This window comes from Calonectris borealis, chromosome 11 (genome assembly GCF_964195595.1).
Source record: "Calonectris borealis chromosome 11, bCalBor7.hap1.2, whole genome shotgun sequence".
NCBI lineage: Eukaryota > Metazoa > Chordata > Aves > Procellariiformes > Procellariidae > Calonectris > Calonectris borealis.
Genome location: NC_134322.1, coordinates 13487275 through 13513734, shown reverse-complemented (window position 1 = coordinate 13513734; position 26460 = coordinate 13487275). Strand labels below are relative to the sequence as shown.

The window sequence follows — 26460 nt, the reverse complement described above, 5'->3', positions numbered from 1 at the left end:
GTAATTCCCATTCTCTCCTGAGAGGTACTACTTAGGTTATGATCTTGCTTACAGCTCTCACCTCCCTTGTGGCAGGCTCCACTGAAGAGGGATACTAGGGCTGATTCGGAAGAGAACTCTGGGACTTGGGTTTTTTTTAATGTTGTAACAATAGATCATGCAGAATAGCTGGAGGCTGAACAGAGTGCTACAACTTAACTGTGCTGATCAAACAGAAAGTTTTGCCAGAAGGGTCATGACTGATATTCCCAAGAGTGCTTCCACTGAGGGCTGATGTATCTGAACAGTTATTCTGGCCTTCAGATCAGCTTCCAAGCTGCTTTTCACAGTAGTGTGGAGGTAAATGGTATGTCTGCAGGGCACAGGGGGGTCATGTGTGGACATACCATAACATTTGTACTGCTGCTATTTGTGAAAACATCAGCTTGTGAGGGTGTAGTTGCATAGGTCAAATTAGAAACTGAAACTTAATTTCGCAAAAGTGGATACCTCTATAGCATCTTTCAGTGAACCTGCTAGCAAGAAAAATGCAGCTGATTGTTCAAAGCGTTGTTTTCCCAGCAAAGCAAAAGCATTTTTTAAAGCAGCTTTGCGCCATCTATCCTCACTGAAGTTGTGGCTGAAAAAGGCAGTCATCTTTTCATCGTGCTGGGACCTGCATAAAGAAATGCAACGTATACAACTATTTATTATATAACCTTAGTATACAATCACTTGAACAACATCACTTTAAATTAAACTCTAATCTTGAATGACTTCTGCTTTGCATTCCTGATTCAATTAAGATTTAATCAAACTTACAGTTAGTAGAACTCACCTAAACAGTCCCCACACCACTGCCTTTTTCTTCATAGCAAGGTAAAAAAGTGCAGCATCTAAGGCATCATTGTTCCTCTGGAATGAAGCTTTTGCAACCTGTAGTAAACAAAACCTACTATTATTACTGAAAATATAAAGGCTGCTTTTAGCTAAACGACATATGTTCTCTGTCAGGGAGGATGGTCTAGATGAATGTATTATTTCTACAAAGCAACAGTAATTTCTGTCAGAATGTTTTATTCATATTGACAACTCTCATTACACTGTAAATGTTCTTAAGAGTCAGAAAAACAGCACTACTGCAGATATTAACCCCTCTCAACCACAGTGGGACATTACAAATGTGCAAATAAAAATGTTTTCTTTAAAAGCGTTATAGCAACTCATACTATTAGGTGAAATTCCTCTTGCAATCCATTATTTACATATACTTAAGCTAATACAAGTATTTCTTTAACGAACACTGTTTGGTTCTTGTATAGGACTCAGAGATGTAATTGCATTTGAGTACTAGAATAATTAAGTTTTGCTCCTGGATTCTTTGAAATGTAATTTTCCAACAGATGACTTGAAAATTTAGTAAACTAGTAAGTACTTCTGTTCTACAGACATTTCAGAGATTGCGTTATTTGTTGTAATTCAAAACAAAAGCTAGTAATTATTCAAATCCATCAAAATTCAAGTTACAGGAAAGCTGAAATTCTTCTTGAAGCAAGGATTTAAATCTCATCGGTAGCTATGGGAAACAGTTTTAGATATTATCTCCAAAATATATTACATTTTATCCGTTATTAGACCTCCCATAAGAAAACTCTGCATGCAAATGAGATTTGGTGTTATTTTGGTTTTACATAATACAGGTGCATTTTTCTATAAAACAGTAATTTTGTGACTCTTCAGAAGAGTAAAACCTGCATTTACCTGCAGTTCAGATCTTTTATGTTCTCTAGTACTACCTTATAAAAAAAATACAAAATTTGCAAAGAGACCCTTTATATAGTTTTTAGTGACTAATATTTTTAGATATATTTATTTCTTAAATAAAACCCACTACTGAACTCAAAGTATAATTTCCTGTTTAATCTACAGATATATACTATCTCATATATCTGAAAACAAGATTCTGCTTAAAAGAGAGTACTTAATATGATCTTTAACATACTGTAAAATGTGTGTGGGGGAGAAATTAGGTGCTTCAGAAATGGCTTTTCCCTAGATCAATTGTATTATATCTTACTATTGAACAACAAAATTTGTAAGCCAGGACTGCCAATATCAGTTAGCATAGAAAAAACGAGTTATGCAGTCTCCTGGCTGGGCTGGAGCACAAAGGAATCTGCTATATACAAGTCACTGTGCATATCTGTTAAGGTATACCTAACAGCATGTAACTATAATTTGTAAGCAGTAAAAAGTACCTTCTCAATGCACCTTCGGAGTGTGTTGATATTCCTGACCCACCAACCAATACCCATAGCTCTTAATTCAGACCACTGTGGGTCTCCCTTCTGGATAGCAGGAATCATATTGATCAACTCCTCCTCAGCCTCAGAATGAAAAGCCCATGCAAAATGGCAAGTAGATAGGCCTAGACAGTAACATAAGATAATAAAATTCAGAAGATTAAGACTTGTTAATAAGCAAATGGAATGTGTCAGAGATACAAAGTGGGATCTCCAACCCAAGAGTTGGGTAGATCTGAGAGAGACTGTTTCCCTCAACAGGAAGTAGAGCTGCTAAAGGAATAACTGAAATATCTTTTTGCTCACTATAGATGTCCTCTCCTCAGTGCTTCTTCCATCATTTTCCAGTACCCCATTCCTATATGTACTAGAGTTATATGGTGGAAGACTAAAGGAAAAATACTCTGTTATTGCAGAGGCAGACCCATTCTGGGCCAGAAACCTTTCTGTCTGCTGTTTAGGTGGTAACGGCTTTTCTTTCCTGTATTTCACAACAGCATTTACTCAGATTGAGCAAGGGAAAAAACCTGCTGTGATGAAAATAATAAAATAATCTTTAAGGTAAGATAAAGCCATGCTCATGTAAAGCAGCATCTTCATTCCTCCAGTAGAAACAATGAAATATATATATAAATCTGTATGTTATCTAGTTGGGATACTTATTCATGCCTCAAACAGAATAGGGCAGAATCTTTCTTCTGTTCTAGAGCTATACTTTTTTTGCTATTCATAGTGCATGTAGGGAAGCCTATACTAAGCCTTTGCAAGATAAGGGCCTTAACGGAATAGATATAATCTAAAATGAATATGCAGATAATAGAAATATCATAATATTATAAATCAAACATAACCAGATCTTGTCAGTTCAAGGGGATCAAATGAAACCAATACTTCGCTCTAAGAAATTACCTTGGTGAAGCAGCTGAACGCGGTACAGAGGTGGGAGTGATGTCAGAAGGCAGGTGTGCAAGCGCATAGCCAACAAATATCGTAAGCCACATTCATCTAAGGTATCTCTTCCTATGAAATATAAAATACTGAGTTTTGAACATGCAGGTGACTACAAGAGGCATATAAACAAGTTAACATATGCAGTGTGTGAGGAATGTACGTTTCTAAACTTGCTGAGAACCTGAACTACAAGTTACTTATTATGTATGAAATATAAGTAGACATTTAAGTGTTTTTCTTTCTTACTGTATCTAATCTGAATAACTGATGTAGCTTTCAGCTTTGTTATCCGAAAATACCCAAGGACTAAGTTTACCTTTGCTGAGAAGAACAAGAATGTTAATTCAATAATATGTCAGTTACTAACCTGAGTAATTCTTATCTCTGTTCTCATCTAGTTCAGTGCTTGTCATGGCCACAGTGTCTGCCAAAGCTACAAGGAACATCTGCTCCAGTCGAGTGAGGCCTGGCAGACTTGAGTGCATCAGGTGGCTTGAAAGGACACTTGCATGTTCTCGACCAAAGTAAGTTGGACCGTACTGTGACAGATTAATAACTTTGGATTTACTCTCCCTCTTTTCAGGCTCAAAATCAATAAAGTCTTCAGTTGTTACAGGCTGAATCTGGAATAGATCTGAGTACTGATCCTCTGTTTTTCTCTTAGCATGATCTTCAGAGCCCTGAGGTATTTTAGAAGTTTCTTCAGAAACATAAGTGGCATCTTGATCTGCAGCAAGCAGCGCATACAGTGGCAGTGGGGGAATTGAGTCTATCTCTGTGTAGTCTCGAGTACCATCTTTTCCAGCTGTAATGGTATCCTTTGCAGTACTACCACTTACACTAATGGTGCGAGAAAGATGGCGTTTAGGACCAGTTCCTTCTCCAGCTTCTGTGTCTTTAACTGTTGCAACTTCTCCTGCAATACATTTAACTAAATGCGATAGAATGGCTTTGGCTCGGCGAACTTTGCCTAAATCCATAAGTTCTAATAACTGGGTTGGATGATACTGGGGTAGAGTTGGTGAAAGAACATGAGCAGCTTCAAAAAGGCCACCATCCTGAATTACAGTTGGAGTGCCAAAGACATCATCCACAATACCTGCCCCATCAATTACACTGGTCTTCTTTGCTATCAAGCTTGTTTTGAGTGGATCTTGTGTTGTTGAGTCTTCAGTAGTAAAAACATCACTTTCTCCATCACCAAACTTGACAGCATGTTTCCACTGGGCATAAACATGCATTTCACAGTCCATTCCCACTACCAGTATACCATCTCTCACCCAGGACAGAGAAACAGGCAGTGAAGGAGTGCCATCTACAGATGATACCAAATCAATTGATCTAAGTAACACCCACTTTGACTTTATACCTTGTTTTATGCTACCACCTAGTGGTAAAGTAATGACAGCTACTCCCTCTTTGCTGCTAGTTTGATCTGTTACAATTCCTGAAAGTCTTCCGTACATGAAGATGTTGGCACCAACTCCAACTGTCAATATATGTGAACCATCTTCTTTTGATACCCAGTCCAAATGCACCAAATGCTTGATACTGGGCACTTTGTCTTTATTCAAAAAAGCATCTGATTTACTGTAAACAAATAAATTACTATCTACGCTGACCCTTGAATCAAGTACACTTCCAACCTTAACTAAGTCATCCAGATGAATTGTCTGTTCCAAAACCCATTCTGATCCTCCCGTAGACTCACATTCAAGTATACAAACATGCATGGAAAATTCTTTGGAAACAAAACCATTATGCTGTATGGGTTGTTTGTATGCTACTGCAAGACGTCCTGTGTAAGAACAGCTAACGGCAACTGGCCTTCCTGCTATGCTCACTGTACTGCTGTTGTCTTCTCCTTCATCATTCATTAAAGGCCATTTTCTCCAATGATATGTTTCCCTTTCTTCATTTTTGCTGTTTAGGTCTGTCTCTACGGTACATCTCCAGAACCGCACTCTGTTGTCTGAACATGATGTTACTATCAAATAAGGTGCAAGGCAGACTGGGTATATTGAGGAAGAACTCAGGTGACCTGAAGTTAGAACAAACATATTTACTTTTAGTAATATTAAATAGAATGCCTACGTGAATAAGGCAGATGTAACACTGTCTAACTACTGATAGAGAACTTTACAATCTGGTATTATTTTTCTAATTTGGAGTTGGGTAAGGGCAAATGTATTAAGACTGATAACAGTCTTGCAGCTTGAACATTACTAATCATCTGCATTTCTGGTCACTATTCGAAGATGATAAGCTGGAACAGAACTAATTCAGAGAAGGATTGTTAGAATAATGAGAGGAATACAAAGCCTTAATCAGATGCGATTAAGGAAGTTAAGATTAGGTTCATGTAGCCTACCAAAATGAAACCTAAGAGGCAAGGGGGGGAAAAAAAATAGACAGGAGGGACACAGACAGACAGAAGAAGGTGTAAGTGCATCAGGTAAAAAAAGCATATATACCCAACACATTAATGATGGCAGATGAACAAGCAGGTATAAATTATTCATTAATAAATTAAGACTATAAATTGAGTTTCCAACTATTAGAACAATAAGTTTCAGGAATAGCTTTCCTGTGGGGACTTGATACATTTATGAAAGGGTCACATGACATGGACACAATGATTTGAGAGAGCCTTTTTAGTCCTGTGTTCCCTGTATCAGTAAATCAGAATGTGATAGGCTGAGAGGATACAATCCTATAAACTACGAGGTAAATTACTGGACCAACTGGATTAAAAAAAAAAAAAGTTAAATTTACCTGCTGAAGGAGTTGCTCTCACTACTTCTACACCAACAGGAAGATCCAGAGGTTGGCTATACACAAGTCTGGAGCTCAGAATGAGTTTACTAGCAGTCTGAAGATTAGCAATTGATGAAGATCGTGGAATGGGACTTATGCCAGGTGATATATCTGGAGAAGAATCCAGTGTCTTCTGCTCAGGTACACTAAGCTTATTCTCTAATGAAGTAGCTTCAGTTGGTTTTGCTATATTTAAAAAAATTGCCAACGGTGTTAAAAAAATTTTTTACCAGTAAGGATAAGGCATGAATATCCTATAATCAGATTTATTTTTTTTAGCAGTGCTTAAGTTACACAGAAAATAATTATATGACGTGTTCAAGCTGTGTTAGTTTTATTGTGTGCTGTGGCTATTTGTTTTAGGATACCCGTAACATTCTGAAATACTGATAGTTTAAAATAAAGAATCCAGTGCTTAAGTACATTACTTACCCTATCAACAAATTTTTATATTGCTATTGGTATAGAATGCAAACAATGTTTGTAAGGAATCTTACTGCTTCTATTGCATTGATAAATTATTCCGAAGATTCCTGACTTTAAGGCTTCTGCTTGACAAAGGTGACACAATTTGTTTTAAAATAAACCACCAAGTTTTAAGTTTGATTTTAAATAATATGAAAGAAACATCTGTCTCTAAGAAAATTCAGTCACTCACTCACCTAAACAGGCTTGCACAGATTTGAGATGAAGATGCCACATCTGAAGAACAGAGCAGCCATTACTAGCTTTTTCAATTACTACTAGGTAGAACTTTTCTGAGAAAGGTGGTGGACGATACCCTGTAATTTAAACGTATTATCACTATCATGATGCTTACATTCAACATAAATAATTTTTAATAACAGAAGACTCTCTAAAAATTATTGATAGTAAAAACCCTGTTTTCCTCTTTGAAAGAAATTGCTTGATTATAAAACAGTATAAATATTCAAACAGACCATTAATAACATTTTTTTAATCAACATTCTGTTTGCTTATGGCTACAGAAGAATTACGAAAATAAAGAGATAGACTGACTTACAGACAACCTGAGGATTAGTGGCAATTCTAATTTATTAGATATATTTGCCTTCCCAGTCAGTTTGAACTATTTTGCTAGATTGCAAAGACTCTTTTCCATCTGCCTGCTTTCTTCATTTTTCTTTTAAAGTTTTAAGTCTACTACCAAATTCCCCAGTTACTTTCTATTGTATTAACTTGGAAGTCAGATATATTCACCTTATCACCTGTAACTACATATTGATGCAGAAAATACACTTCTGTTCTCTTTTGTACACATTTTTAAATATAACATACAGCATTTTGAAAAATAGCATGTCATATAAGTTGTTTCACTCTAAACAAATTAGAATGCCTTTTTTAATACCATTACCACGTAACAACAATTCATATGAGAAACATGAAATAGCCATTTTACTGAATTTTACAGATTCTCATTAAAAAGGAAACTAGCATATGCCAGCTAGATTTCAGTATTCTTTAAGAACATTTTTGGTACCTACTTCATTCATATTAGTTATTTTTATGCTATACCTTGTGATGGCTGGAAAAATATCTCAGTTTCCTTCCCTTCCACATCTTCCTTATGTGGTTTGTATCCCAAAATGAAGTCTTCTTGAAAGACATGAAGCAATTGTGTGTTTGAGCCACACTGAAACATTAAGCAATAGTTACGCTTCCAGAACAGTATAGCAACATTTTGTACTAATGCAATTATTTCTTTTGTGCAATCTAGCTACCGATGAGGATCACTTTCTTTTATAATGTTGAAATTATTTTAATGCATCAGAAAAACTAAACATTTTCCTCTTATATTAAGAGCAGCATATTCTAGAACCTATTGTTTGTATATTCAAATAATTTCACTGAGATCTACCACGCTAGACACATTCTGTAATAGCATTTTTGCTGCAGTTATTGACAGATGAATTAGTATCTGATTGGTTTTTTTTTTTTTTTTTTTATTTCTTTCGGTGTTGAATAAATGACACCAAAAAACCTCTTAGACTTTTATCCCTCTTCAGTGGGAAGGCATGTCTGCAGTGAATTGCTTGGGAAATCTAAAAAACGGGAATGAATTGCAGATTTTCCTTCTCTCAGATATCTCAACAGCTGTCCTTCCTGACAGCAACAGATTTCTTTGCAGTAACTCCACCTCTCTACAAAGGAGGCTGCTGGCAGTGAAATCCTTTCCTGCAGGCAAGGAAAAATACGTCCGCCACAGACAGTGATGGCAAAGTTTTCATGTTGCAAAACACCCTCTGTCTTTTTCAGAGAAACATGGAAAGAGAGTATTCCCTGTACTCATCTATAAAAATTCTAGAAAAATATTTTGTAAATCTGACCTTAAAATTGAAGATCCTATGTGATGAATACTTAAAAGGCATGGAAATTTATTGACAGAAAAATACTTCTTTATATATGTCAAAACCATCCAGATGTCTAATTAAGAAATGGTAAAAACACACTGTTTTCACAGGCTGCTCCTAACAGAAAACAGCATTGGAACATGTGTGATCAAAATTAACCGTGAGTAAGAACAAGGTGTAATAATACTACCTCCTCATTGTTTGAAATGTATAGCTGTATTAGTTAACAGATAAAAAATTGTCTTACAAGACAGGCAAAAAAAATTGAAGTCAATACATAGCTATGATTCCTACATTTTGGTATAGTTAGGTCTAGTTTTTATGTTTTGGGTTTTTTTAATGTTGTTAATCTTTTTGTTTGTTTGGGTTTGGGGGCGATTATTTTTTTTCTCCTTCAAATTATGATGGTTTGTAAACCAGTCTTTAGTTAAGTTTTGTTTTCATCAAGATTTATGCTTAGAAAATATTGTTACACTCCAACAACGGGATTTGAGCTCCTAGCAGCTGAAAGAAAGTTGTCTGATGTTCAAGGTATCTCAACATTCACAAAAATTCAAGGCAGTCATTATCACCATAGAGAAATGTCATCACTTTTACCTCTTTTCAACAGATTAGGTTAATTAACAGACAAAGCTATTAAACACCTTTATCTGATACCCTTAAAGAGTTAACCATATATTTACTTTGTTAGTTATTGCATCGAGTTCAATAATGCATCCTGGTCGAGCAGTAGATTGTTGGCTCACAATGTTAAACACTTCCCCAATAAGTTTCTAAAACAGAGCAAAATGAGAAGAGTTAGTATATTTTTCCTTCAGAGAGAAGGAAATTGCAGTCATTTACAATAAACTGATGCTTTAATTTTCCTTGTAGGCATAAACTGTAACAGATTTCTTCCAGTTGTCATTTTGGCACTTATGAATAATGCGTTTATCAAGACATTTGCACTGTTGTGAGTCTGCAGCTATTCATGGGGATAGCACACCAGTTTTTATGGAAACTAAATGTTGTTTATTTAAAGATTTACCCTTTCATAATATAACTTAGTATCTGTGCCATGAGAAACTCAAATATACTGCTTCACTTTTGTGTAAAGCTTCAGGTTTTGTCACAACACATGAAAAAATAAATCAGTACAGCCTATATATAAAATGAAGGCTCAGTTGATTTTTGCTGGAATGTTCACAATCATTGCTCCTAGAACAGATTCTTCAGACTGATCTGAATACTGACAGGCTCTATCTTGCAGGATAGCTTATAAAATAACAGAAGAATGGAAAAAAAGGAAAGATGTGCTTCTTTGTACAATAACAGTGCAAGGTCAGGCTTTACTTTGCTTAAAGCCACAGAAATGAAAGATAAAAAAGGATGAAAAAATTGCTTATTACAGAAAAAATAAGAGCTAATATTACCCTTCGCAATAACCTGCCGATTCCCTCCTACCCCGCTATCTTGCCCTTCCTCATATATAGATGTAACTTAGGTGGGTACACCTAAGTCTTGCTCTTCTGTCTTCACCTTCCCACTTAGAGAAAGAAAGAAATCCTATTTTTCCTTTCCCCCCCTGCTACAGGTTGGGGAAATTTGTCAGAGAAATTTTGTTTCAGTCTAGCCACTTTTAGTAGTAATAGCTGCATTTCTGTCTGCTAATGTTTACAGACAGCTGCAAAACATGCAATTATACATAAGATCCTATACACGGAATGGCACAAACATTATACTGAACTATGTGAAGACAAACCACTGGAGGGGAAAAAAAAGTTACCTATATTAGTTTCATTTTAATATTTTCAAGTCATTGCTACATAAAACTTACAGATGATTCAGGGTCAGATAATTCATCTAGAAGTTTTCGTGCATCTACAACGGCTTGATAGAGTCTCAGGTTTTTGCCATCAGATGCAACAAAGCAAGCACTAGCAGAGTTGCAGTATGTACCTAATAGAAAACACAAAAATTTCATAGTTAAAGAAATCAATGGCAGTCAAATAGCATCAGATGGTCTACTACAATCCACTTCACAATATCTGAATATGTTTCTAACATAATTTTCATAAACTGCTGAAGCAAAAAACCTAAGCAAATGTGTGCATTAAAACACCATTATTTGAACTTTGAAATAACTCTCTGCTCATTTATGTAACTGAAACTCCTCATAAAAGTTGAATAATCTAAGCAGAATTCATATATGTTTACAAATATTGTTCACACATGCAAAAAACAGTATGTAGTACACCTAAGGGAACGCTGCCATTCCTTAAAACGGTTACGTTCTCTTCACTGTCACCTCTAAGGAGGTGCTAACTCTAGCTTCCCTAAGTTGTCAGAGACGATTCAAGGTAGGAGTCTAAGGTAAACTGTTCAGAAAAGCTGTATTAGCTATAGCTTTTTTCCTTATTTACTGTCTCTAGGCTCTTTGGATAAAGTTAACCTCTACGAATATTCCCTTCTACCTTCCAGTTGAAAGTGGAGATATAAAAGCAGAGGGAGAAATATATCTGCAGTAGTGAATAATACATGAAGAACTGTGTCTTTTTTGCATCTCTACAGTATATAGAACAGGCTTGACACAAGGTTTTCTATTCTGATACACGTTTTCCTCTTACATTTTAAGAGGGAAGCAGCTAGTTATTTGTGTTTAGAAGACTTTGTGGGATTCAGACAGCACAGAATGTTACTACGTGAGCAGAGAAAATGGATTTATTTTAAATCAAAGATATGTTATGCATTTATTAAGCATATTTAGGATTTTTGAGGTTGTACAACATCTTTGACACCCATTTAATCATTGCAAAGGTCACACTGGCGTTAGGATAATAAAATAACCTGGCATTATTAGTATAAAATTTAATGTTACATCCACAGCACAAATGACATTTTTAGTACTGTATACAAAGATGACAACTACTAAAACAGCATCTTTATGATAATTCAAAAATAAGTATCTGAATACAGTAACATTTGTAGAGACAATTTTCCTAATTGCAATAGGAAGCTCTAAAATTAAATAGAAAAACTGAAGAATTGTCCTAGGGTATTACACATCAGATGTTGTACTGCCTGACCTATAAAAAAGTATTGTTTGCACTTCTGTAAGTTAATGTAGTCTATTTCTTTAAAAATACTCTGTGTTCTAACTGGGCTTTTGTAAACCACTGATGGCCTGAAGAATTTCAGTATTGTTTCCGGATCTTCTGAGCAGGGTTCTTAGGCAGCATATTAAAAGATTTTGATACTGTAAATTTTGGCTGAAAATCCTTCCCAATAATTCAAATGTTCAAGTGGTCCAAACACTAGTTCTGTTCAACCCACTGCCTCCTGCAGCTATATGTGGCCAACAACCCAGATGCCTAAGTCATCAGAATATCTGCATTATTAATACCATGTCAATGCAGAGAACACTCAGTGAAGCTGCCTAAAGCACTGAGGAAAGGGATCGTCTTGTTCTTTGTGAGAGATGATTGCTTACTCACACAAAGAAGTTACTGAATGTCAGCTGATCCACAGTAACTACAGACACACTCAGACCAGAGGAAATGTTTTGAAGTAGCTTAGCCTCAAATGAAATAAAAATGCTTAATTTGCATAATACAAGGAAATTGCTGAAAAGTTAATATAAATATACTCCAAATACAATAGTAATTTATTTTAACAAATTAATTCTATCACTCACAGTGTTAACTCTATATGGAAACATGCTAAGTATACTCACCAAGGCAATAGCTGGGAATAAGTGTTGGAAGCCAGGCTACGTTAGAGAAAGCGGAGGTATGAAGAGAGTTAATTCGAGCCAATTCAGATACTCCTCCAGTGTATGATAAAGGTCCTATAGGGTCTACACGCCACAGAATCAGCTCACTATAGATTGCATTTGGGTCATGGAATGTACGGGTTGCTGCATTTTTAAGTTGCTGCCTAGAAGAACCTTTTACATGTTTAATAGGATCCATTATTCTGTTTATCCTGTCAGAGTCCCAGGAACTGTCCGATTCAGGAGTTAATAGAGCATTATGATGAGAAGATGTTAGCAGTAATGGTAAAACAGAATGGCAAGCTAGATCATTGAGATGAAAACGGTGACCGCAGTACCTAAATTTATGTGATACAGTTAGCACAGTAGTGAAAGCTGATCTATCAGCAAAAGTAACTGCCCACTGATTTAGAGAGCCATCTATATGTTTGGAAACCATCATTACTATTGGAGAAATTATATTCACATTTGCACTGTCCTGGGCAAAGCTTGGTCCTTTATTTGCTAGAGTCTTATCTGGAAAGTCCATTGTCTTCTGATGTACAGCATTACTGTTATCTTTTATAAAGACAGGGCAGGCATACATCATAATATTTTTGCTAAGGGAACTAGCATCTCCTGATGGAAATGCAACAGGAATCCTAGAAGAAAATGAAACCTAAAAAAAAAAAAAAAAAAAGAAAAAAAATTAGAATATAACAATCCAGCTTAAGTCTGAATAAATGTTAGCTGTTTCACAGGAAGTACTTAAAATTAAATTCATACTGATGTTCAGATATAAAAGAAAGGACACAATGATCGTTGATTAAGATCACAAATAATAAAACAATTTCAAATATACAATACCTGAACTTGTCGGAAGATGCCTGGAGTGCATTCATCTAAATATTTCACATGCCACACCAAAAATGTACCATCAATAGGGTGGATAGTAAAAAGCATATCTGGATTTCTGTTCCATTCAGTTAGGAGCAACTCAATTTTCCGATCTAACAAAACTGTTGGAAGAGGCATGCATGGGCCTGCTAGTAGAGATGTTTTGGGGCTTCCCTCTCTTTCTCCATCTTCATGTTCTGAAGAGCCTGTACCAGTCCCTGTCTCTGATTCTCTATCTATAGACAAGTCTGCAAGAGAAAAATGTGCCATTTTATCCATTGCAAAGATTTCCCTATCAGTTTCTATTCAAAACAACACAGTATTTTTTAATCTGCTAATAGTACTATCTGATAAGAACATTCATGCATATTGAGGGCAGAAACATCTTTCTCTGGTCTGTCTGCACAAAAATATGAGCCTTTGGCCTTTGACTATTGCTTCTAACTATGCAATACAAGTAATAATAAATATAACCATAAAAATCCAGATACTTAAAAAGTAACGCCCTGCCTAAGATTATTCTGGTGAACTATATAAAATCACATATTTTATGTGAATGCTGGTTCCAAATTAATGTGGGTTTTTTTTGTATTTAGAAAGTCATAATGAAATATATGCTATGTGAATATTGATGAAGTAGTATGTATTGCATGTTCAGTAAGAATTATCACACACTTTATTGCTTTGGTAATCTAGATTTTAAGAACTAAGCATTATAAATGACACAATGTATCATCAGTTTACTGTCGCTAATTGGTCTTACTGGTTTCTCTAGACAGATTTTTATTTTTACACATTCTTACTGGCGAAGTGACCCTTCTACAGCAATGTAAAGTACTTCTGGTAGGATATGTTTTCCATCATTAATTTCAAAATATGTCTCTCCATTCCTTTGTGAACAGCTACAGTTGGGATCATTGAGTGATCTAAGGTTTAAGATGTAAATCTTACCAGTACTGGAAATAGTGCAGTTGCATTGAAATGGAACTATGTCCAACCCTTCTTGAAGCTTGCCATAAATTGGTATGTTATTATTGACAATCAGATTGTAAGGTAAATAGAGAGCAGGTCTTAGTCATAATTTCATAGCTCAGTGGAATATATCCAAAATGGAAATGAAAGACAAAAGCTACCTTTCTTTTTCACTATGTATATCACTATTGCATTCCAACAGAGGGTACATAATTGAATTTTTCATGCCATAATTACAGCAGCCAAAATTTCAGCTGTAAATGTCTATTTATTTAAGATTAGTGATAAAATGTCAGCACTTATAATTCTTGTGCTAAATAATTGCATTAATTATTGCATTAATGTGCTTCAAAATAATTCTTATGCTACGTATCTCAATATTACTAACCATGATCTAATTTCATGTGTAAGCCTTTCTCTTTTTCTTCCATTTCTTCCTCCTCTTCAACCTCAACATCAAAATCTTGTTCTAGTTCTTGTTCAGAAATTTTTCTTAGATGCTGCATAAATACTTCAATAGAGGATGTAAAATTAAATTCTTTATTATTCAACCAGTGAACAACGAAGCCTCCATTTCCTTCATCTATATTAAAAGCTGTTCCAGCCAAAACTGATGGAATATCTGTGGATATTTTTAAACAAATAAAAAAACTATATATTAAACTGCTCATCTTTTATACATATATATACACACATACGCATATATATACACAGAATTCTTAAGAAAGACATTTAACTTATTTTAGGTAGAACATAATTTGTGCCTGTAAGATTAGAAAAGGTAAGATGCAGATCAAGTTTCTACATGCAATTGTAATTAAAAAAAATGTAAAGATATTTTATCATCAATAAATTTACATGAAACTTGATTCTTTTGTGAATGGTAAATGATACTCAACAGTTCTAATTGCTCAGTTTCATATGTTGCAGTGTTGTCATTTCATGTACAGATTTTAGGTAAGGCACATGATTGCTCTTTAATCTTTTCCTTGTTTAAAATATTCTGCATTATTCTATAAAAAGCAGCTGGTTTCCTGCCAAAAAATCTGGTACAGCTTTTTTTCATTCACTATATATTCTGTAGGATCCAAATACTCTATTCATCATATACCATCCCAAAACCCAACAATCAAACGCTAGGCAGACTTGAAATTTATATTTCTTCATGAAACATAAGCAAAGATGAATGAGCAAAGAAGAATTTAATTGGCTTTTAAAAGTTCTGAAGGTATTCAGAATAAATTCAGCCTCATTTGTCTTACAAAACTCTATGCCAAGTAACAGACTTGTGAAATAACAGTCTTCCCACAAATTCCCTGTATTCAATTAGGCAAAGCAAAGAATGTGCGTCTCAGCTCCCTTTATTTATTTTTTTTCATTTTGTGCAAATATATTATTACAGTTTAATAAATGGTTGTATTTCACCTGTATTAGGGTTGATGCTTGCTGCTATATGGAAGTGACCAAGTGCATTTGCGTGATGTGAAATGTGACGCTGAACTTCATGAGTACCCTGTTGATTTGGCAATACATCTGTGTGGGTAACAAGAACTGAAGATCTCCTTTGTCCTTTCCTCATATTTTTCAAATGGTGAATTGTCTGGTATAGTTATAAAAAATAAATTAAGAAATACTAAAAAACTGTAAGATAAAAATTCACATTTATATAAAGCCTAAAGCTTTTTAACTTCCTTCTACCTAAGAAGTGAAGACTAATTTCAAAAGGATTATTTTAAATAGTTTTCAACAAAGATTAGTAACACTTATGTACATCAGTTCTGGCCAAAGGCAAAGCTCTTCTAACAGTCTTCTGAAAGTTCCTTTAATATCTGCTCCAACAACACCACAAAAATGCACACTATTTTGTGTAACACTCATAAACAGGATTACAACAGTCTAAAAGCAGTAACCTTTGCAATATAATTTTATAATGAATTATTTTTGTGTAACTAAAAATTGCTGAGAGCACGTGGAGAGCACAACTGATTCAACAGCCCAAAGCATACTTGGTTCAACTCTCCCTATTTGTTGTTGTCATGATATGCAACAAGTAAAAACTTGGTCTGATTGTAATAGTCTACAAATGATTGGTAGGGTGGTTGGGTTTTTTTGTTTTGTTTTCTTGTTTTTATATTGATAGGTTTTCTCTCACTGTAAACTTTAAATAAACTTGATATGACTGCCACTGAAATTTAGAGCCCCATAACACCACCTTTTGGAAATGCAATTATCAAATCGGGTAACTAAAAATTAGAAGAGTTTATTTGCGGCTTCAACTGTTTTTATAATTACAGACTTTCAGACCCAATCAGAATGAAAACATCACTTACTACTCCATATTAAACATTGTCTCTTCCCATCACTATTAGTTAGCTGTAGAAAAAGTAGATTGAGTTTTAAGAACATGGAGCTTGGGTGCAGAGTTGCAAAGTCTCTGACTTCTTCAGTGTTTAGTAATAGACTTCAAAAACATATGAAATAATTCACACTATTCTGTTATGCTTATAATAACTAGATAATACACATTCTTAGAGTTCTACATCCTTTAAATATTTAAGTTTTAAGAATCTGGAAATAAAAAATTGACAAAATAAGTATCTACTTGTACCTCCAGTGCATGCTGTATTTTATCCTTTTGCTTTCCAGATTGAGAGATGGTGGAAATGCTGGAAGTGCTAGTTTCACAGATCTGCTCACCGAGAAGAGTATCTTCTGGTAACAACGTCTCTGCCCATAGCCGACAGATGCCATCAACACACGATGTGAGTAACACATTACAGACCAAACCCCTAACAATAAACACATCAAGGTTACTACCCAATGTATTTAAATTAGCCATATGGACACAGCAGAAATTAGGGGAGTATACAAGTATTTAGTAGTTATTGTTTCATCCAAATTTCTGCCTCTCCCCTAACTAAAGGTTTTATATCCGTAATGATTTTTGGCACGCTGGTAAACCCATAGATTATTGGCAAAAGTGCATGTGAACATAGAATGGTTATTGATAGAATCATAGAATGGTTTGTGTTGGAAGGGACCTTAAAGATCACCTAGTTTCAACCACCCTGCCATGGACAGGGACACCTTCCGCTAGACCAGATTGCTCAAAGCCCCATCCAACGTGGCCTTGAACACTTGCAGGGATGGGGCATCCACAACTTCTCTGGGCAACCTGCTCCAGGGCCTCACACCCTCATAGTGAAGAATTTCTTCCTTATATCTAATCTAAATCTAACCTCTTTCAGTTTAAAGCCATTACCCCTTGTCCTATCACTGCATGCCATTGTAAAAAGTCCCTCTCCAGCTTTTGTGTAGGCCCCTTTGGGGGGCTTGGAAGACCCCCTTGGAAGGCTGCTATAAGGTCTCCCTGGGGCCTTCTCTTCTCCAGGCTGAACAATCGCAGCTCTCTCCGCCTGTCTTCATAGGAGAGGTGCTCCAGCCCTCTCTTCTCGGCTTTCCTCTGGACTCACTCTAACAGGTCCATGTACTTCTTATCTTGGGGACCCAGAGCTGAACGCAGTACTCCAGGTGGGGTATCACAACAGGGGAGTAGAAGGGGAGAATCGCCTCCCTCGACCTGCTGGTCACACTTCTTTTGATGCAGCCCAGGATATGGTTGGCCTTCTGGGCTGCCAGCGCACATTGCCAGGTCGTGTTAAGCTTCTCATCAACCAACACCCCCAAGTCCTTCTCCTCAGAGCTGCTCTCAGTCCATTCTCCACCCAGCCTGTATTTGTGCTTGGGATTGCCCCGACCCATGTGCAGGACCTTGCACTTGGCCTTGCTGAACTTCATGAGGTTCACACGGGCCCACGTCTCAAGCCTGTCAAGGTCCCTCTGGATGGCAACCCTTCCCTCCAGCGTGTCAACCGCACCACACAGCTTGGTGTCGTCGGCAAACTTGCTGAGGATGCACTCAATCCCACTGTCCACGTCACTGACAAAGATGTTAAACAGTGTCGGTCCCAATACCGACCCCTGAGGAACGCCACTCATCACTGGTCTCTACTTGGACATCGAGCCGTTGACCGCAACTCTTTGAGTGTGACCATCCAGCCAATTCCTTATCACTGAGTGGTCCATCTGTCAAATCCATGTCTCTCCAATTTAGAGACGAGGATGTTGTGCGGGACAGTGTCAAAGCTTTTGCACAAGTCCAGGTAGGTGACGTCAGTTGCTCTTCCCTTATCCACCAGCACTGCAACCCCATCGTAGAAGACCACCAAATTTGTCAGGCATGATTTGCCCTTAGTGAAGCCATGTTGGCTTCACTTATTATTTGATAAATGCAACAGTTATTATAAAACTGCAGTTATGAAACTGCCTAAAGTATCTGACTTGCTGGACTATGTGAAGAATGCATAAATTTTACTAAATAATGAAAAGTGAAATTGAACAACTAATTAAACACCAGTATATACAACACGGTACAGAAAATAGCTTACTAAATGCTAATAATTTAAACAAATATTTTATTTCCAATGTCATAGCACCATTTGATGAAGACAAAGCCTTACATCCATGCTTCCCGATATAACTTGAGAAGGCACTGAAGTTTAGACCATATTTTAGAATAATTCTCACCCATTAACATGACTATCACTATTGTACTAGGTAATACAGGGAAGATGTTGATATGTTTTATTTCTTGAAAGTATAAGCAGAGAAATGTAATCATGTTCTTCATGGCCAAACTTTAAGCAGAGTGTTAAAAAATACTTGGTCAAAGGCTTGCTTGTTTTTTTAAAAAAGAAAACTTTCGAACCTGGGCATGTACTTGCTAATGTTACGCCATGAAAATCCTGTCACTGCTCGAGGATGCGCCAAATAAACAAATGAGAAGTGGACAACCCCTGAGCATTTTTTCTTTTCTTCATTCTCTTGGGGCAGAAGAGAAGACTTCCAACCAGTCATAGGATACCAAACCTTTAAGAGGCAGTCATCCTAGGTAAAGCAATAAAAAACCATGGGGTTAGCTTGCTATAATTAAAAATGTCACAAAAAGAAAATTCCAAATAATAAGGAAACTGCTGTTCTGGTATCCTTCATGAAAACTTGATCTGTGGCCCAGAACTATTTGCAGTTTTTCAGACAACCCATTTCTGAGACCACTTATTTCATTGATGGTCATCCTGGAACGAGTTACAGGACTGAAGAAATATTCTGCTGGCAACACTCCACTCCCATAAGGAATTTTTCTTCCAGTCCAGCTGCCCCCTACTTTCCTCTTGGTTCTTTATGCATGTTCTGCATAGCACATATGCATGCTTAAATCTCTTGTCCATTTCCCTGCAAAGATAGAAGCCAGAAATAGGCTGCCACTCACACTACAATATTAAGCTCATTAACAGTCAGTTCCTCCACTGAGACAATTCATGCTGTAAGTCCCTGTTGGTTCCCAAGCTTTCATGGAAAGCACTGTACCTACTCAGCATAGGCACACAATAGAGGACCAGATGCATATTACCTTCCCCTCCACCAGCACAACCTGTGCTACCTTTCTGCTTTGAATGGTTGGGCACCACTGATGTAGTTAATGAAAACAAAACTGAAATGCTGACACAGCAATACTACAGACGCTGATAAGTGAGACCGGAGTATGACTATACTCATGTGAGCTAAGGACAACATTACTAGTACAACAACAGTAGATTGTACACAGCTGGATGCCACATCCCTGGATATCAGGACTTGCTGCTGGAGTGGAGATACAGAATAAAGTAAATAAATGAATAAATTACAAACCTCTGAGAGTGTAGATAAAAGATAGTATTTCCTGACAAGCATCAAAAAGTACAGTATCTGACCACAGATTCTGCAAGAAGGAAGTCTGACAGGCAGCCCTGTTAAGAATTATGATCAAAGCTGCGTATCTCATGAAACAACTAATATAGAGCTGTCCTACAGACAGAAAATGGCTTCTGGAACCATCTGCCTCATCTACTTAGTCAAATTCTTAGCTATATAAAAGTATATTCATGGGAAATAGAAATATGGAATGAAGCAAATCTTTTGATGATTTTCTAACCACAATGATTCTAAATGTAATATTTACTAAGGTTTGTAAGTACGTTTTTAGTCATAAAACAATGCAGCTCGTGATTCAGTTGTCCTCTTTAGTAAGTGTAAGAAAACAAAGGTTCCTAAAATTCATCTCATTGTTCAACCAACATTAAGTGCAAGCAATAAATGCTTACCTATCCAGACTTGAAAACCAAAGGGAATCACTCATATGAGAGGGTGACATTGAAGAGAATTATTAATTGAAAACTTAGCTTGAATAGCAATTTGACAAAAAATATGCCAAACTGAAATAGAAGTTAAGAACTGATAATTGAACCAAGAATTCACTGAATAGAAAATCTTTTCTAATTTATCCACTGAGGTGTGGATATTATACCAGTTTAAATGGTATATGTGTTCTATCATAATGATCTAATATTTATCCTCATTATTTCCAATAGAAGTAGAAAAATATGTTTATGCATATCTGAAAGTTCATCTAAGTATACTTTATCTAAAATATATATATATATACACACAAGTCTGTATCATTGTCACTGTATTTCCAGGTTGATTTTCAAGTATTCACAGTAAGAGTACAGAGCTAAATCCAATTTCTTGGAATTACATCAAAATACAGCATTACACATGAGATGATAATTTAACTTAGCTCACACTGCAATAGAGTGTATGGTCCAGGACTATTCTATATTACTTATTTATTTTTGTCAAACAAATGCAAAACATGGCAAACGCTTATTTAACTATTCTTTTTTTGTCCTTACCTTCCCAGCTGTTGCAAAGTATTCACCATCAGGAGACCATGCCATCAAATGTACTGATACTGCAGTCCTAAAAAACACAAGAATAAAGTTTTAAGCTGTAAGTAAAGCCTATTTATTCTATAGTATTATTCCATATGTATTCAGTTGATTAAGTATTACTGGTCATTATTTAAATGAAATATATTAGTATTTTATTGTTGTTGCTTTAAGCATACTTTAGAAATAACAGAAGCATAAAAAGTATTTGCTACAATGAAACAAAATATTTAGTATTTTCATAGTTTTACAGAAAAACAGCCCATAAAATAAATTGTTTTAAGTATGGCAAGCCAAGGCTAGATCCAATGAGATCACAGAAGTGAAGTTTGTCCCACCTGCTCCTCTACTCCTAGTGAAGCCAAGACAAATAATAGCAAGAAATGAAAGTTAAGATCTTTTAGATAATTTGTGATACTATTTGTGACTACAGCTTACGAGTTAGCTGTCTGAAACAGGAAAGCAGCCTATACAGTGCTTTGTGGGCACAAAATCTAAAATGGCTTCAAAAGAGATAGGAGAAAACAGGTTCATAGGCAGCTGCTTCCCAAGGCTGCATATATATAGAAATGGCTGACCATGAAGCACTTCTGTAACATGGATCTCAAACAGAGCTGGGTAGAAAGAGTTTCAGGACCGTCTTCCTAAAATTCAGGAAGCAGCTCTCATCTTTATCAGTGTAGCATATCTGCCCGCAACTTCTCCTCTGTTCAGTCTCATCCAGTATCTCAGCACTACTTTCAAAGATGAGGAAATGGGGACAATTTTGATACATTGCCAGTTTGATACATTGCTACAGTTTGGGTAAGCCTTTGACTAGGTTACCTGGTGATAGGTCACTTGAAAAAGTGAGGAATTTTTATTTGGAGTAACTTACATTGTTTGAATTTGATGGTATTTTAAGCTGATTTAAAAGCACATTTTAAGATACGGTTTTGGAGAGAAGATAAGGTTGATATATGAGGTAGCATTGCAATTTGTCTTAAAATAAAGATTATCTCACTCACTTGCACTGCCAGACACATTTCCAGTCATTTAGAACTGGGAGAACTTTATCATCTTTGATCTGATTGTCAGGATCATCGTCTTCATCTTCTTCTAGAATGTCACTAGATGGAGGGGCCCACAATTGCAAAAAGTCAGTTGCTGTCAGCAGCCTGCTACCTGAAAGTGAGTAATATCAAAGCTGAGAAACCAAGATGATGCATGTATATTGAAAGAGCCTGTCATCATATTTTGTTGAGAATTATTCAAAACAGGTTGAAAACTCAACTTTATGAAGTTTATTTTAAAGATGACAGGGTATTCAATCATATTACACAGCTGTTTTTATTAAAACATTTTGAATTTACAATATCTTTTAAGAAAGAACATCAAGGTTTTTTTGGTGACTTCAAATGATAAATCATATTTAACAATGAATGTTGCAGACACTAAATAGCCATTCACATCTCAAATAAATATACATTGTTACACATCTTGTAAATATCTGTGTCCGGGTACATTGCTGATTTTAATTGTGATAAAATTCTATTTAAATGATTATTAGTGTTAATTTAAGTCAGTTAGCAACTTAACACTGTGATTCCCAAACTAAGATATTGCATAAGAGACTCAAGCACTTGGCACAGCATCCTCACTAATGCTAACTGTAGCCTCACATTTTACACAACACTGAGAACAGATAATCTAAAATTTCCATATTCATGCTCTCGCTTTATTACAATAAAAATAATTTGTGTTCAAGTTCTCCTAACTACAGATGTTGAACAAATACTTCACAAACATTACCTTGAGGATCCCATGACAGGTTGTAAGTCATAGAACTGAGGAAGAATTGCCCAGTCTTAAGCCACTGACACTTTAGTTGCTGTAGTTTAAAAACAGTAAAAGATTAATTCTCACAGCAAAATACAAAGGTAACGGTATTTCTTTCTTTCTCTATGAAATTGCTATTAAGCCTGCTGCAAAAACATTCAGGACCCCGTGGAAGACTGCTGAATCTAGTTTTAATAATTTCTTTAATTATTTTATAAAAATTAAATGCATCACAGAGTGCCCTGTGAACCAGATCTGGACCTGTCACACATACAAATATATCTGTAGATTACTGTAAAGTAGTTAGGTCATACATTTATAACAACATAAGGAATGGCCGTACAGATGCAACAAAGATTGTGAAACCTGCTTGAGAACATACTTAATGCTTGAGTGCTTGGCCATGACTGTGCTGTTAAAACAAGCCTGGGTACATGTATACAAGTCTAAGTCATATTTCTGTACCACAGATCTGACGACCTCTTCAAGTCAAAGAAACACCAGCTTGTCACCATGTCATTCTAGTATGACATTCGAGAACAAGATGTGAACTTAGGAGGAGCGCAGTCCCCAGTTTGATTCATGCAGCGGAAGATTCTACCCATCCAATTTTATTATGGATGGTGGAAAACATTTATCCATTAGTCTTTTGTGTGCCAATGTAATATAATAATAACTGGCAGACAGACTTTTGCCTCTTCTAAGAACCTAAACAGAATTACAAGCATGAAATACATACTTACACAATTTCTTTTATGAGAATTTATACCAAGTGGTTCAAAAATGCAAACAGCATTTCCATATGATGCTGCAATCTGGGAAAAAAATAAATTGAAGACTCAAAATGTAAGGTTAGGAGATAAGTGTAACTGCTCTTTAGCATTCCAAAATAGCAAAAGAATTTCCAGTACCTCTTCTATGTGCTGTTCTTCAAGAAAAGTGAAATTAATGCAAATGTCATTAATTATGTTACAGGTATACTTTCTTAAGGAAGTTGAGAAATACATACTTCTGAACAAGCCCATCTTTAAGATTTTAACTCTAAGTAGGGAAGACATCTTGTTCAGTGGGATAAACACTGTCAGTCAGATCTAATATATTCTTCTAGGGTTACTACTGTTAAGGCATAAGGGAAAACTGATACCTTCACTACTTCTGCTCACGTTCTGTCTACTTCACAGCTAACTAATAAATTAATTGTTAGTGTCTGGGTCGCAGTGTGTTCCCAGATTCCATTTTGTACCACTAAATAATAATTACAAGAAACAGGAGGAAATGTAATTCTATTTTGAATGGTTAAATACATTTTGAGGGGAGACAAAGGGTAGATGGAAAAACTGAAGTATTTCTACCACTGAACCCCTCAATTTCTTTCACTCACTTATATCACAGAAACCTCCATACACAAAATGGTCTTTATTAGGAATTTATCTGGTCATGTTCCTAACCCTCATATGCTTATTGAGTACTTTTGACTATCTTTAAAATTCCTTTTTCTTCCTTAAAAGATTTTTAAAACAAAAACTGTTTAAGTTTTTCCCATTCAGGATCTGGTTTCCTCAATACAGAAATTATGTAAAAGTTTCACAACATTTATTACGAAATCTTATTTCCTCTTCGGGGGGAAGGTTGCAGGAACACACTCCCAAAGAAAAGAACAGACTGTGAGTTCAGAGTCCTGCATGCAGAACCACCCAGGGGTTCCTGGTGATCTTGCAGGGGCCACCTGTGCAGCGGGAATTGCTCTTCCAGTCCTACTGGGACTGCACTGCTGCAGTGCAGGGGCCTTGCCAGCGAAACCTGCCCAAATCCTAACTAGGGTTTTCTCAATACTGCAATCAATTTTTAACTAGCTAATATTAGTAGGCAGTGACAACTGACAAACAAAATTTGCTCAGTGTACTGCCATAACTCATAGAAAGTACTTTTTTCTCAGTAATCTAAACTGTCTCTTTAGCATTGTTTAGGGATTAAAAATAAAACCACATAACCAGTCAAAGGGCCATGCAGTTATGATGACTCATACTGTAGCACTTCTAAACACGTTAAGCATGCCTAAGCTTTTCTGAAAAATAAAGTATTTCTAATTAATTACTTTGCAGGACACACAAATGCACACACACACGTGTGTGTGTATATATATATACATGAATGATTTATCCATGTCTTCTTTAGCTAAATGAACATATACAATAATGGAGACAATAACAATAATTTTAATACCATTCCAGTTCTGATACTATACTGTAACGAATACATATTTCCACATTTTGTGAGACCTGTTATTGCAGGTCCTGGAAAGGAATAAAAACCATTGTTACAAGATGCCTCCTGCTTCCCCTTCCCTTCCCCCCCCAAAAAATTACTATTAAATTGAAACAATTCTCCTAGTAACACAAGAGGTGTTACTCAGAAAGTTACAGATCAGTAAAAACTGATCTTTGTCATGAAATTAACTCGTAAATACCATTAACATATTATGTTGCTGTTTAATTATTTCATTTAGAGTATTCCAATTTTTAAAAAATTCTACGCAAATTTATTAAAATCCTTACCCTGCCTTGTCGTTGGGAGCACTCCACACAACTGACCTGGATGTTTCCATGTTTAGCACCCGGAATTATTTGCACACATTCAAAGTCATTTGCCAGAATAACAATGTCACAACCAGAGCCATATGCCTGAAATATTTTTTAAAAGAAAAACAATTAAAAATGTATTTAAAAACCTAACTGAATAATACTTATCAGACAACTTACTTTTTGACAGAGTTGGGAAAATCTCCATTGAAACAAGATGTTACTATGTAGCCGTTTTTTTTCTCACCAATTCAGTAGCACCAGCAGAATAAGCAACAAGTAAAAACAAAGTAGCAAAGGAGACCTTAAATCTTCCAGAGTTTAAATCACAGCAAACAGAAACAGTATTAAAAAACCAAACCAAAACAAAAACAATCAAAAAACAAACACCAAACTTACTATATAACTTAAGCTCTGTGTGTACTTTCACTTTTGTTTGTTTTGTGGCTTTTTTTAGGTTTTAGTTGGGTTTTTTTCCCTCCCCTCCAATTCTTGTTGCCTCTTAGAGCAAGGCAGCCAAGAGTTTACTATTCAGGTGCACTTATTATTGAATTTGCATATAAATTTCTTAAATATGTGTGTGTCGCGGCCCCCTGCCCTTTTTTTTTTTTAAAGAGTATTAAGTGATTCTTTTCTATAAGAATCCAATTTCTGGGCTTTTCTGAGTTTTAAGAAGTACACTTTACTTTAAGACTGTAAAACAACAGAGATTTGTCTTGGATATATTGTATCTTGTGCAATACACGCTACAGTCTAAACAATTAGTTCAAGAATAACTTATAGAACAATGATAGCTTGCAGCACGTTTTATTGGCAGGATAAATATATATCTGTCTGCCAACCTTTCACCTGTCCTAGTGTGCCAGAATATTCTAAAAAGTTTAATCACTCCAGATGATCTGTTCCAGTGAACTCCCACATTCAGGCATAGAAATCCCTCCCTAGCATCAATCTACCATTAAGCCTTTTTAAAGTAAACAGTTATAGCTAGAAGTCTCTTTCCTTAAAGTAAGTTTTTCACCGATTCCAATAGAGTAGGCAGAATTTTTACAACAACTGAATTAAGCAGAGAGTGCAAGTCCTCAACAGTCAATTTCAGATAGTACAAAATTACTTTGTCATTTTAACTTGTCCCCTGCTTCTTTCACAATAATTTTCAAATTACTGAGCCCTAGCCCTCTCCTTTGAGGTCAATCAGTTTAAAGGCTACCTGTA

At 35.8% G+C, this 26460-nt stretch overlaps 1 protein-coding gene across 5 annotated transcripts in view; it reads right to left on the bottom strand.

Annotated features, from left to right (window-relative positions):
* DMXL2 (Dmx like 2) overlaps nt 1-26460 on the bottom strand; it is a 57062-nt gene that overhangs the window by 22657 nt on the left and 7945 nt on the right. For 2 of the 5 annotated variants that reach the window (XR_012675228.1, XM_075160059.1), the window contains exons 2-22: nt 25222-25347; nt 23410-23481; nt 22640-22718; nt 21856-22012; nt 20813-20879; nt 18790-18968; nt 16630-16810; nt 15447-15621; nt 14410-14643; nt 13020-13297; nt 12135-12831; nt 10239-10360; nt 9106-9195; nt 7587-7704; nt 6713-6832; nt 6009-6236; nt 3601-5274; nt 3192-3302; nt 2238-2407; nt 818-915; nt 490-655 (exon numbers count right to left, since the gene is read on the bottom strand). Coding sequence is in view for 4 of the 5 variants with exons in the window: in XM_075160059.1 (XP_075016160.1) it covers nt 490-655; nt 818-915; nt 2238-2407; nt 3192-3302; nt 3601-5274; nt 6009-6236; nt 6713-6832; nt 7587-7704; nt 9106-9195; nt 10239-10360; nt 12135-12831; nt 13020-13297; nt 14410-14643; nt 15447-15621; nt 16630-16810; nt 18790-18968; nt 20813-20879; nt 21856-22012; nt 22640-22718; nt 23410-23481; nt 25222-25347 (5142 nt within the window). In the remaining variant the exon portion in view is untranslated. Of the gene's footprint in view, nt 1-489; nt 656-817; nt 916-2237; nt 2408-3191; nt 3303-3600; nt 5275-6008; nt 6237-6712; nt 6833-7586; nt 7705-9105; nt 9196-10238; nt 10361-12134; nt 12832-13019; nt 13298-14409; nt 14644-15446; nt 15622-16629; nt 16811-18789; nt 18969-20812; nt 20880-21855; nt 22013-22639; nt 22719-23409; nt 23482-25221; nt 25348-26460 lie in introns of those variants that run through there. The other 3 variants (XM_075160057.1, XM_075160058.1, XM_075160060.1) reach the window with 3 other exon arrangements.